The sequence below is a fragment of the Cydia fagiglandana genome, chromosome Z, assembly GCF_963556715.1.
Source record: "Cydia fagiglandana chromosome Z, ilCydFagi1.1, whole genome shotgun sequence".
NCBI lineage: Eukaryota > Metazoa > Arthropoda > Insecta > Lepidoptera > Tortricidae > Cydia > Cydia fagiglandana.
In genome coordinates, this window is record NC_085959.1 from 20756424 (window position 1) to 20770906 (window position 14483).

Here is a 14483-nt window from a genome sequence, read left to right on the forward strand (position 1 = left end):
AATTGGAAATACTTATTACTAGATATACTCGTATGAAAGATAAGCCAGTAAGTTACACAGCACACACACAGTAAGTTACGTAAGTTAACCAGCTGCTGGTCCAGCGGGCTTAAGAATATGGTGCCGGTGGTACAACACAAGAGGCAGGTTTAGGTTCTATCTAAAACTATACTTCAAGGGAAGAAAATACATCACTTAGAGGGAGAAGTAAGTATCTCAGCCTAGTTAGAGTTAATCTTGCCAGATGCTCACGCTACACAAGCGAGAAAGTAAGCTTCACCTTGGGTTTGAGTTTGAGTCCGAGTATTTAATAGACGAAACCAAGGTAACACAGGCTAAATAATTGATGTACAGTCGTAATTGTACTGAGTAGACATGTATAATTTATTGGTCGTAATATAGATGAGAAAGAAAGAAACCGAGCGTTCTCCAATCTGCTCCGAATTTGACAGTTAATATTGGTGGCGTTACTTATTCAAACATATCATATCTTATGGTCCCGACGTGGAGCAAAAAGTGTGTGTGGCATAAGGCGTTTAATCATTTCAGATATGTGGAACACCTGCGTGCTAACAAAAAAAGGGGAAACATCTTAATGAGCTATTGAAACACATAAATAATTGAGCGTATTTGTGATGTAACACGTTAGACAAACAAATGCAGCTACATGATTTACGTGCCAGGTATGATGTTGAGAGAACTGACAACATTAGATACTACCAACAAGAAGCTAGCTTAATGTTCTCTGAGACCACATCGATAGACGACGGTCCTCTTCCAGTACTAGTGTCGGAAATCAACCTACATTGTTTACACATAACTTTTTATGAAATCGGAATGTTGTACCACTCAATATTGACTCTATAGACTGACTGTAACTAACTATATTATTGTTGTTTCATAACAACCTGAAAAGCTAAAGTAATTTTAGGTGCTGAAAGTCTCTTTCTGTTTGTCTGTGAAAGTTTTTTTCCTTTTTTGAGTAAGAAAATCGTTGAAAATTATTCGAATTTATTGAATAATATCGTTCTATTTATCCCTTCATACTTCAATGTTGGCCCTAATCTGTTTGTCTATGTGGTTGGTAGGTAGATATATGATTGATTATGTTGTACTCATATTTATGCTCTAGTGCTTCGAAGTAAAATCATGCCACATATATTTAGTTACAAGGCAGGAAACTGCGCGTTAATGTTGGGCTCATTTAAGTTAATTCTCTTTTGACTTTAAATAGCCGTAAGTATAACATTATCTTCAAAACCCTTTTATACAATACTCATATATTAAAATAGCCACGATTCCATTGATTTATTCCCCAAGAAAATCAAAATTAATAACTAAATACCCCTCTGACAGATAATTTCTTCGGTTTTTAAAGGGAATGTGTAAATCTGGTTTTGTACAACGTGTATTTTGTGCTGGATTAGTATAGTCAGCAATGTGACTATAACCAATAAATACAAGATAACCGAGACAATATTTGAAACCACAGTTCAACGTACTAAAGGTTTGCCATGTCGGTCGTGGTTTAAAAATACTCGAGTATTTTTAAATATTCCACTATCGATTGTTTCGGGAACTACGTCACCGGCATGCCACAGTACCCGCACACGTAAATATTGAAGTGTAAAAGTTTCGAGATATTTTTAAAATGTGCTATGCTAACACTGAGATGATTTATTTGTTTTAATAACACAATATAGGTGTTTGAAATTCATTCAACTGGTAATCTTAAAACTTTTACCGATAATCAACTCTTAAAACAAATGAGATAGCAAACTGATTCGGATGCGGCAGTGATTTAATGGCAGGTCAACTACAAGTACTTTTTTTATTAACTATCAAATGATCGAATTTGTATTAAAATTGGCATTATTTTCCTGAAGCAAGAATTAAAGAATGCAACGTTTACGGAATGTGCATTGGTTGCAGGACAAGTGCAAAACCTTATAGGCATACAGTGTGAGTAATTCAAATGAAGCGGCGAGGGAAATTTGAAACAATAAGAGATACAGCAACGCAATAGTAGGAGTCACAAGGTCAATTTTAGTATTAAGAAAAATTGAACACTAAAAAAATATATATAAGTAGGTACCTACGGCAGGGAATACAACCCTTCAAATCTTTCTCGAGAATCACAGAAATTCTAAAAGTTTTTAACGAAGTTGTAGGGGCAGCAAAACAATTTCATTTCGATGGAACTTGACATTAAAATGAATGCTAAATCCAAGTGCTAAACACAGTGACAGTATGGCACCTAACACTGATCGTGTGATCGTGGTTGACCTCTTCCTATATGGATTATTTTATGTTTATTATAAATTTCAATTGAAATTGGTTTTTATAGTTTAGTTATGTGAAATTTGCTTATATGATTATGGGATACATTAGGAGGAAATATTTTGTTCTTCGAGATTTTATATGGTTTAAAGCGTAAAGAGAGGAATGTTACTTATTGAATGACATCCTACAAATTGCACTATTTATAAAGAACCATTTTTTCTTCTGTCTAATCCTATCTGGAGTGGAGAATAAGGGTTTCACATTTCCGTTATTCACTGATCTTTGAATTTCTCACCCTGTATTGTATTCTGTCCTATCGGGCTCGTCACACTCTGTCATTGATAACAGAGAAAATACCTAACAATATGTATAAACTAAATAAATAAATATTATACTTCGAGATACTTAACGTTAGTAGCGAGTACTCATATTTGCAATCTTCATGGGCAAATCCTCTATAATTTATGTTACATTGGAAGCTATATCGTATACAACGTGCTCACGTGGAACCCGAAATATTTTAACAGTGTATTCCTGATTATATTAAAATCCTAAAAGTTTCAGAGTTAAGTACTACAAAGACTACGGGTGACCCTAGGGCTGGCTCATTCCTAGGCCAAAGAAAAGGCATAAGCTATTCAGCGTGGGAGTGTAGCCAGCCCTATGGGCACCCTTATGCAGGGGACAGGACAGATCTAGGGGACTTAAAATAGATGGGTATAAGTTTTATTTATTTTAACCGTTTTAATTTATCTATTGTATACCTACTTAATTTTAATTTTAGTTGATGCGTTTCGTTATTGTTCCTATCATGTTTGATGAAGTAAATTACTCTACCGTGGGCCTATAGTGGTAAAAAGAGACAAGTTACACTTGACAAATAAAGTACCTACCAATTCATTTTAAGTGATAGTTTTACCAATAAAATTTTCTTTATGTGTACAAGTACATTAAAAAATCTAAAATAATATAACAAAATAACCTGGCGATTATTGACTTCCCATGTTACATTTTTGTCTTGTTTTGGCCTCAGAAATCTTTCAGGTTCCTTGTGAGCAGGTGAGCACCTTGTACACAAATATATTACCATTTAGGATAGAATGTAGATAATAAACTTTAGGCAACAATATTATTGCTTTAAAGATATTGTAAGCCATTTATGCTTGGTAATAAAACATACTGCAAGATTAGAGTTGATCGTGATTTCTTATACCTTCTATACGAGTTAGGCCTGTATCTTCGGATGTCGTCATACATTACGTAGGTAGGTACGCGAGATCAAACCTTTGAGAATTTTTTCTCTTTTATGATGACAGAGGATGACGTTAAGTTTTCGTTTTCAAGGAAATGTTAGGTACAATAATTTAGTCATGCCAATTTCATACATCACTAGTGATGTAGTGTGATTCCATTGAAACAGTTGAGTTCATAAATATTTATACATGCTTCACCTTAATCCGTTGCAATAAGGTGAAAAAATGAATACATATTTGTGAACTTAGACTGTATCTTATGTTTGCCACGTTAACATTTGGAAACCAATTATTATGATGGTATTCAGAATACACAAGATATCTTTTACCTACTTAACATACATTTTACACATGCGCAACTATTATCTTTGCGACACCAAATTCGAATCCTCGAGATATAATTAGTCATATTTGGTATTGAAAAGTAACAAAAACTCAGAATAGCAACCGCTCTGCCGGGCTAGCACAGGCGGGCGCGACAGTATCTTGCCCTCGTCTATATGTACCTATGTACATATTATATACTACCTACTATCTGTAATGAATACAATGAGTGAAAGACGGATAGTCTATCTCGCGGGCGAGATACTATCGCGGCCACTGTGTTAGGCCTATTGAGGACGCCTACTACAAAAAACAAGCATTGCATTCTGAGCAGAGACAAGAGCTGTTTTTTTTATCACAGATACATGCATAATTCTAGGAGGAATAAACTGTACTAAAGTAGGGGAATCCAATTAGAAGCAAAGTTTAATACAATAATAACACTAGTTAACAGAAGACTGACAACCTTCAATCAATTGCTTTGTACTAATTAAACCTCACCGGAATGCTATTGATAAAATTACTTAGACTTGTCTGGTTAGTATCACAGGCCTAAAAGTACCATAAAAGTATTTTAAGCTTGAAAGCTACAATTTGGTACGATTACATATATTAAATCATCCATGGCGACAGAACGGTAAAATAAAATCTTGCAAAATCGTTTTTTAGGATACCTCCCATACGATTTTTTTAAATGTAAGTATACTTTAACGCAATGGTGTGGTGTATATCATTGGATGAAAATAATAAATCCTAAATAATATATTGTGTCGGACGGAGGTCTCTAACTTTTGAACCATGGCTCCAAAAAAAAACGTAAAACATAAACTTAGTGAATAGTTTCTATGAAAACCACGAAAAGTAATTACTAAGTCTTCTCTTCTTACTAAAAAACGTACAAAGCGTTACGAAGGTACCTTATGCTTCTAATGTACTTGAATTACAGTATCACGAAGGGGGGCGGAAGGGAGGGGGGGCTTCAGAATAGGTTCTGATAGAATAGTATCTACGGAACCCTATACACTGAGCATCGCCCGACATTCATGCATAGGTGAGGGGGCATGCAAGAGGGGCTTATTAGAGGCTAAACATCTACTCGTACGACCCAAAAAGCCCATGCACGTGACATGGGGAGCAAATAAAAACAAAACACTCAACATAAAATTAAGTGTTGGAAAAAAATGCAAATTTTAACTTTTGGCAAACCTGCAATTGTTAAGCGAACTTTTAATAAACATATCATCTGTAAATATGAATAATCCTACAACAAAGTAGTCCGCTTAATCAGCCTGTAAACAAGATTGTAAGTATATGATTTTTGAGTAATATACAGGGCGTCCCACGGCTATGCCACATGGAGGGAAAGTACCCTAAATATTGTAGATGGAACATTTTACTGAAAGAAGACATTATTTTAATTTAAAAAACAATTTAAACTGCATTCATAGATTTTTAAATAATTACATGGTTGAACCGGGAATCGAACCCGCCGCACGAGAAAAACAATCACCCTGTAGCTTTATCATACCGATCGAAAGGCTTGATCATAAGGATTATTTTTTGCTAAAGAACATAGCGTCGGAAACAAAAGGAAGACCATGAATTTTAACATTTGATGTGAAATTTAGCGAAATAATCAAAAGAGTGCGGCTTTGTATTCAACAGAATGAGACTACATTTAGAGCATTTGATAAATTAAATTGATTAATTTTGAATTAAAAATGTTAAAATTCATGGGCTTCCTTTTATTTCCGACACTAAGTTATTTAGCAAAAAATAATCCTTATGATCAAGCCTTTCGATCGGTATGATAAAGCTACAGGCTGATTTTTTTTCTCGTGCGGCGGGTTCGATTCCCGGTTCAACCATGTAATTATTTAAAAATCTATGAATGCAGTTTAAATTGTTTTTTAAATTAAAATAATGTCTTGTTTCAGTAAAATGTTCCATCTACAATATTTAGGGTACTTTCCCTCCATGTGGCATAGCCGTGGGACGCCCTGTATAATCATTATTATTTATATAATCATATTGATTTAGGACACCGTGGCAAGAAATAAGTTTCCAAATAACATATTTAAAACCCATTTACAATATATTGTAATTGTATTATTGAATAGGGCGAAACTTGTTTTTGCCAAATAAATGTTGAAGGTTACAGTGGGCAGTGCTGAATACAGGAGATTAGTTACCTTATTGGTGGGGTGTATAATGTGCGCGGCGGCGTCGGGGGCGAACTCCTCGGAGGAGGGCCCGGCCGTGAAGCTGGAGCCCTGCGAGGAGCCCGGCGACACGCGCCCGTCCGCCGCCGGCAGCCGCTGCTCCTGCACGCACGCCAGCCTGCGGACATGCATTCTACCGCTATAACTACTACATATAATTATTTAGTAGTTCTACCTTCACCACACCAAATATATACCTACCATCGCCCACCTGTCCGCCGGTGGACCTTAAGCCTTTTGTAATAAGGTCCACCGATGGACAGTTACGAGTATTGCTGATTGTACTATCAACATCGCGTGTGTAAACGTGTCAACTAGTGTTGTCCTTTATAAAGCTACGAGTCACAATTTTATTAATTATATCATACGAGTCAAAAGCGGCCACACTGAATAAAAGTCAAAGTTGTTGCTCTGAGAGATGTAAGTCTTACGCCTTATCTTATTTTATGGGATTTACAGAACCTCATTATAAATATACATATTTATTGAAATTATAAGGTTTTATTAAAGAAAATAGATATATATGTTACTTGTAAATAAAGTTAACCAAGTTCACGCTTGTCGTCAATACACGAAATGAATTAATGACGCCATAGGATTGATGAATAAAACGAAATACTTACAATAAGTTAAAAAAGTATACAAATTGAGAATTAATTAAAACGGAGTTGTCTCAGTTATATGCTTACGACTATACGTGTTTATTATAGGTACATTACACACACCCGGTGCCAGAAAGTGTCATAATTATGTACGGTTATGCACTCCCAAAATGATTATTGACCTAATACAATTTACCTTTTTAGAGTGACTAATGTCCCAGTAAGTTTTTTACATCGACGTAAAGCCAGTTCGAGACGTTCCGGTTCCTCTTCTAGCATTTTTTCTTTGCGCACCACCTGCAATTAACGTGGTGTATCGTGAGTAATAACATAATTTATATCAAGATATAATATACATAATATAATATTTGAGTATTTTATTACTCTACTCCTACTTCTACTATTTCACTCCTACCTTTTCCATCTCCGAAGCCAATTTAACTTTCATCGTATCTTGTAGAATTGGAAACTTGAGTTTCCAGTCGGCGACGGTTTTGCTGCTCTTCGAGAGCACCATGGCGATGCGTTCGATGTCTGCCATATTGACACGGGTCTCCCTGTAACACCAAAATTATTATATTATTTATGTTATCTATTTATTATATTTTGGCTCAGATGGATAGTTTAGTTACATTGTATTTTTAATTATGTATATCTATTGTAAATCACATAAACCGTGTTTGTGAGGATACTTGTATTATATATTATATTTGTACCTGTTAGCAGCTTGGCCGCGAAGACGTTCAACAGTAGCCTCCAGTTCATACAAGTCGTTCTCCAATAGTAGCATATCTTGCCGGTAGATTTCCTCTTCACGCGTGAGTTGCTAAATAATATTACCAAATAATAAATTAAGATTAATTTGAGTACGGTTATCAGGCATATCTGACTATACGTGACGTAATTAATCATAGAAAAATAATAAATGATCGGAGTAGTAGTATGAAGGTAAAAGCATTGGTGTACCGATTCCGGGTCCCGTTCATAGAAGCTCGCAGCGAGGGCGCCTATTTTCACGATAGTATCGGCCATCAGCTGCCTCATCTGTATGGCGTGCGACAGTGTCGAACGTCGTAAATTTCGAGTCTGCAAAGCAAATAATAGGGCACACTGTTGACACTATACATGACAAAATTATTTGGAATTCGCATATGCAATATGATAGGCAATAGTATTACATACACTTTAAAGAAATAAATAACAAGAAATTTTTAAGAGACCTCAATCCGCAAATCACGGCTCTGCTTCTGCAAGACGCGCATGTCATTGAAAAAGTCTGGCGTGACGTTGATGGTGTATATCTTCTGCGACACGAGCGCCAGCTGCTGGCCGACCAGGCCGGCGGGCTTGGGCGGCGGCGCCGGCTTCAGTCGGTCGCGCTCTGCAATGGTTCCTTAGCTAATTATATCAACCTTAACACTGACTAATAGGTATAATTGAAAGCCTGTTCGAGTACTGGTGTAAGTAAAGCAAAAAGTCATATTCTGCATCAGGCAATTCAGTTATTTATATCGTAAGTTCATTAGATAAATATCTTTAAGTTTTGCTCTCTAAGTATGTAATAAAATCGCCAACAGGTATTATATCGGAGCGGTCAAAGCGCTCACAAATATCTGAACACTCCTCTATTGTCAAGGTGTTAGAATGTATGTTCAGATTTTGTTAACACCTTGGCCGCTCCGATATATCTGATGGCGACCGTACCTTTACTTTGAGTTTACCGCGGTCGTATTTGCCAGCGACTGAGTAAACTCACTCCTCGCAAGTCACATTGCTCTCAGCAATGGACGAGAAAAGCCAGCTGCAGAGAAAAGCAAACCCTCTGCATATATTTTTTTATGCAAAGGTGCTAAGCTGACTATTGCTGACTGTACATATCAGTACGAGGGAGATGCACTGCGGGGTGCTAACGTTTACTGTACACATGGAGTGAGCTTACGAAGTTGTTGTCGACTACGGGCGCGATAAAATCATGCTGGTACTGATCCTAACTTTTTCTACTTTCTTATCTCTGATTTTATATAATATTGACTTGTACACTTTTAGTATATCGTGAATATAGAAACCTACATGGAAGGCCTCTTAAGTAATATTAATTTTATAAAATTACCTTGTGACGAGGTCCTTGGCAATGTCGACGACTTGATTGCCGGTTTTGTTGGCTTTGTATCAGCTTGTTATGGCAAAGAAGTAAGCGGAAAGAAATCAAATACAAGAATTATGAACATGGTTATGATCTTATCTATGAGTGACTAGAGAGATAGATTAACAGCAAAGGAGATCGGACCTACAAGAACTCAATAATGTGGACAACGTTCCTTAACGTGAATACAAATACATATTCACAAACATAAGGATATGTATTTAACGTAGGTATTCAAATAAAAATTTCATGACAGCGAACTACTGAAATAAATGCACAATGACAATGACAAAGTTGTTTATCAAATTGTTATCAGTCGGTCTTTAAATACGTAATGAATGTACAATGAAACTTGTTTTTTTGTTGTTTTTTTTATACTGTGTACATAATTTGTACAAGAGTTGATGGCTTATTCATGAAAAGGGCTGACTGGGGCATTAAGACTAGTATGTTAAAATTAAAGTAATTATTTTGTTATTAGTGTATTATTAGTTACTATAGGGCAGAGTAACTGCGATACAAGAAATGGATGTTGGCGGAAAATTTAGAGGCAGCAGTTCACCAAGCTTCAAGTCGCAGCGGCGGTGCGAGCCGCGACCGCGAGCATGCTGGCCGTGCGCGGGCGCCGCAACCACTACTTACATACTCTCATATGAACTGTTCTACATATGTACTCGTATAGCTACTAACTAAGTAATTATGCTTATTACCATCATCGAGGATTAAAGGTGACACACAATTCTATTGGGTACCTATAGGGAAGTTCGAAGACCATTATTCAATATACCGAGCTGCATGATTTATTATCAGTATCATTCTTTAAAGCTACAGACAACCCGAATCTATGAATATATTATTAATACAATTTGGGTAATACGTTAATATTACGATTTGTATGCATACCTGAATGTTGGGGCGAATGTTGAATGGGTGAGTTCATATCTGGCGGGTCATCGCTAAAGGATACCGATTTCTCAAATGACACTGATTTTTCTGAAATCACAAATGAGGAAGTATTTACTCAGTATACTCAGTCAGCACACACAGGTGAGGCGAGAACAATGTACGGGCGCGCTCGTCGACAATCTCGCTAGTGTGGAGCCAACTCAACCAATAGCAATAAACTACGGAGACATCGCTTTATCTTTGCAACAAATATGGAATGTTACAATGTTGATCAATTAATGTTTGCGTTTAATTTTAGCGTTTGTACTAACTAATGCAAACGTGTTGGTATGTTGCTCAAACTACTAAATAAAACTATACCGGATGAAATATGCCAAGGAATCTCATCGGGAATATTTGAGGTTCAGTAGACCATAAAGCACATTAATCACAGAAAATGAATTGTATTATATTATTTTCAATTTATACGACGACTTGTTAAACTTAACTGGAAACTACAACTAGTTCCTAACAGAAAGTTACTGACCCTGATGATGCCCAATTTAATAATCGTAAAACGATGATGTACCTAACTAGCTAGTATCGCTTGGCTTGTACAGGTAATACTAATAGCCATGTTTTTCTTTAGGTATACGTTATGTCCCTACATACCTACTGTCATCGTCACATTTGTGACGGCGTATTATTTTTATTTATAACAAGCCGACATAATACCTACCTGTCGAAAATTTTCACACTAATTTTGGGAATGTGAACACATTAATTGTACCTATCTAAGAAACTACCAGTCCTACCTATTTACTTTGTGATGTTTTATGCAAGATTCCTCTTTCAATTTCACCCGGTAGCTATATAGTGCCTTCAGAATATTGTTTATTGACAAGAAAGAGGAAGACAATGCGTTGCATTTACGAAAATGTGGTAAATTAAAAAAATGAACTTACGAATAAAATAATTAGGCGATCAAAAGTTCGTACCCATAAAAAGTAACCAACATTAGGTATAATACTAAAAATATTTGTAAGTATGTACCTACCATTCGCCTTGACAATAATTTGCCTAACCAATCTTGGTTTCAAACTACATTTTTACCCAAATGCGCTAAGCTGAAATAGGAGGGTTTTGAATTTTGGCTGAACCGACTTTTAATGAATGATATTATGTCGTGAGATTGCTCTTCGTTGCACGAGTGTAACCGATATTAAAAATAAATTACGAATATTCGGGGAAAATAAATTAAGTTTCTAAGTCATCTGTTGAGTTGACGTCACTTATTATATTTTAAGTGAATTATTTCTGTTTCAAAAGTAGGTAATCAAATATAGTTACGGCGGGTGTTAATGTAATACAAGGGTCTTAATATGTCTAAGTAGGTCAAGTATACAGACTTGCTGTGCCATCATTGTCATCCTCGCATTATAGGTACAAAGGTACAACAACTCCATCCACCCTAATACCGGATTCGAGATAAATGCAGCGACTGGTACTTACACTCGCTTATAAACCTCTTTACAAATTTTAAGACTGCACTTAGGTAAGTATATTGGACTTTTATTAAGTAGGAATGGTTGTATTATAAACAGACATCGTATATAGCATTTTTGGTGCTGCGGAGTGCTATTGATGGAATTGGTATAGATAATTCCAACTAAAATGGTTTAAGGTTAATATTAACGTAATTAATCATTAGGGTTGAATTTGTTTATACCAATTCCGTTAACACTAGGTACTCCGCTGCATCGTAAATGCCATAAAATTTACGATGTCTGATTATAAACTTGGGTGAAAAAACTTGAAGTTTACGAAATTACTTAGCATTAAGTATATTAAATTGGAGCCGAAAAGGCATGCAAAGGTATCATGGCCTGTTAGAGTTGCATAATTTTTAGGGCGCGGGCGGTTTCAGATTAGCGTTTTATACGAGCATATAAGTTCGTCATTAGAAGCTCGCGTAGGTGCATAATGCTCGTCTTTTCTTTCGCGTGCCGTTTGTCGCGATAATAAGCTCATACAAACTCGTGCCTTGCGAGTTGACACGTAGGTACCGGTTCCAGCTCACACGCCGGTGTAATCCGTATACTACAAGTGTCTGGATTATTGAAGCGCAATATTCAGCGCGTAAATGTGCAATGCGCACGCCGATGTGCAAAAGAGACATCGCTATAAAATGTGCATAGAGTTGTCTTTAGTGTGACTGAAGCCTTAGGATCCGCAATAAATTTATTATAATGTAAAATGTTTATAAATCTACTATTTACATGTAGTTAGAATTGACTTTTTATTCAGTGATAATAATTTTTATGATGTGTTAACATAGGTAAATGTTCACTTTTGTAATAAAAATGTCAGCTTGGAATTAAATGACTGCATGTCTGACTTAAATAAGTACCTACAGTATGCACTTAAAACTTTCATTTCGTCTTTGTCACCTATGCTTCTATATACTGGAAAATTTCATGAAACGATTGTATTAGGCGATAATGAAGGGGTACGAGTATATTTGAATTGAGTGCAAGTGAAAATTACTGAGAGGGATGATGAACTATATAAACCTAATACAATTGTTTATCAAAAGTAAGCTGAAAATAAGAAAACCACACGACTGAGCAAGCAAGCGTTCGGCGTGATAATGAATGATAAATGCGAAATGCATTGCTAATGTTCTCGTTATTGTATTGTCATTAAAGTAGCTTCCAAATATTACCCGAGGTAAATCAGGTTACCGAGAAAGTGTCCCTTCCCGGGCCAATGAACTGCTGTGCGCGGAATTCATCACTATACTCGTCTCATTAATTTTCTAGCCAGGAAATGCGCGGGTGCACAATTTTGCGGTTAGGTTTATTCTCGTCAGATAAGTAGGAATGGTTGTATTACAAACCCAGGTGGGGAGACTCGTACAGTCTTCACGTCATCAGTCATCACCGAATGGATAGTGCATGCATCATAGTTCTTATTATTGAGTAATAATTACATAGAATTTAACGCTATATTTCAGCATGACACATCTTAAAATATGGTCCAAATATTTACTTTGAGAGTTCAAAAACACATTAGGTACCTAAGTACTTTCATCTCATGTCGCTAGCGAGCCTTGGCAGCTTACTCCGCGGCCACCTGACTTTTGCCAGCGGCCACTTACTTACACACGCAAAGTTGTAATAAGTAATACGCTGTAAGAGTGTCTGTATCAAGCTACCCCGTGTACGATACGAATGGTGCCAATTTACTCCCACATGCTGAAAGAAAAATGCAGCCTTTCTAATAAATTACTGAATTTTAAAATAGGAAAAAAAAATATAGGTACCTACTATTTCGCCTACAAAAACTTGTCGGTTTTTAAAATGCATCATTTCCTCGGTATACTTAGGTTTAGGATTAAAGAAAAGTTTCAAGTGATTTTAATTCAACGTAATGCCGTTAATTATGTAAAAAGCTATTGGGTATAGAGAGAAAACATTGGCAATACATTAGCATTTAAAGTTTGTTGATTGGGGCCGCGGAGATTACACTTACGAAATTTGTCCCTCCCTAATTTTGGAGGTCGGTCGTTGCCGGGAAATCGTGCGGCATCTGAGTGCAGGAAAACGCAAGCCACATTAACCAACGAAGCCCTGAACGGCAACAACAATGTTGATCGCTTTACTGAATTAAACACATGGGATGTTTCATTGTTACGCAAATATCTCGGAGATTTTATAAAACTTAGGTACAAATAATACATGACAGACTAAGTATGTCGTCAATTAGCCAAGGCGGCGGTTTACCTTGAGCGTTAGTGCGGGATTGGTAGGACGGGAACTGCTGGCGCGGCGCGGCGGCGGGCGTGGCGGGCGCCACCGGCGCGGGCGCAGCGCCTGGCACCTGCAGCGCTTTCTGAACGAGGCCAGTCAAATTAGCTAGCTGCCTCTCCATTTTCTCAACTCGAAGGCGTTGTATATCTTCCACTTGGGGATTAAGCCTGGAAAGCCACGGTACACGCATAGTCATCTTCTATCAATAAAGTTTTCTACGCATAGACATCATAATTCGCTGGAGCTTATGAACATCGCCATGCTTTACTTATTAACTTAGAAACTTTAATGTATCAATTGTTAGGTATTGTGGCCACAATATCGCATAGCACTTTTTGCGAACTATGTTCTGAATATTTATGAAATGCAGGTAATGGAAGAATGGATTTAAGAATGGGTGCATTCATAAATAAAGTACAAAAAAATAAGCTTGATGACAATACGACCAACAATTTGAATTCAGATCACAGTTCGAAATTTGGTAGGTATGTATATGTTTAGATAATAGACAAAAGTGTTTGGATGGTCGGTTTACCTGGCGTCGTAAGGCGGACGCGGCATGGGCCGCGGCGCGCCGCCGACGGCGTTCACGCCATACATCTGGTACGCGTCATCGATCACCACGCCCTCGCTACACAAGTGCGACCAAGTTTAGGTAAACACAGTTGAATACAGCTGGAGACCAGCGGAATTAATGGAAAGAGCAAAAAATTGCAAGTGGCATTCGTAAAATCCGATGGAGGTGTACCTGGTTTCTTCATCGATGACCGGGGTAATGTTGGGGCGGCCGGCCGCCGGGCCCAGAAACTGCGTGTAGTAGGGGTCCTCGTAGGGCGCCCGCGCCGAGCCCCGTTCTGGCGACGACATGTACCCCTCGCTGCCGTGTCCTGTCGTCACAATTTCTTTGCTATATTCTATACACTTTTAAACATTGAGCATTCGGTAGATTGTGATTATTT

At 37.2% G+C, this 14483-nt stretch overlaps 1 protein-coding gene across 7 annotated transcripts in view; it reads right to left on the reverse strand.

Moving 5' to 3' along the window:
- Positions 1-14483, reverse strand: part of LOC134679298 (coiled-coil domain-containing protein AGAP005037) — a 109153-nt gene that overhangs the window by 16989 nt on the left and 77681 nt on the right. For 5 of the 7 annotated variants that reach the window (XM_063538197.1, XM_063538196.1, XM_063538200.1 and 2 more), the window contains 12 exons: positions 14273-14411; positions 14060-14155; positions 13498-13691; positions 13247-13303; positions 9731-9820; positions 8795-8857; positions 7905-8065; positions 7651-7770; positions 7401-7510; positions 7100-7241; positions 6881-6981; positions 6053-6200 (listed from right to left, as the gene is read on the reverse strand). In XM_063538197.1, coding sequence (XP_063394267.1) covers positions 6053-6200; positions 6881-6981; positions 7100-7241; positions 7401-7510; positions 7651-7770; positions 7905-8065; positions 8795-8857; positions 9731-9820; positions 13247-13303; positions 13498-13691; positions 14060-14155; positions 14273-14411 — 1421 coding nt within the window. The remainder of the gene's footprint in view (positions 1-6052; positions 6201-6880; positions 6982-7099; positions 7242-7400; positions 7511-7650; positions 7771-7904; positions 8066-8794; positions 8858-9730; positions 9821-13246; positions 13304-13497; positions 13692-14059; positions 14156-14272; positions 14412-14483) is intronic. The other 2 variants (XM_063538198.1, XM_063538199.1) reach the window with 2 other exon arrangements.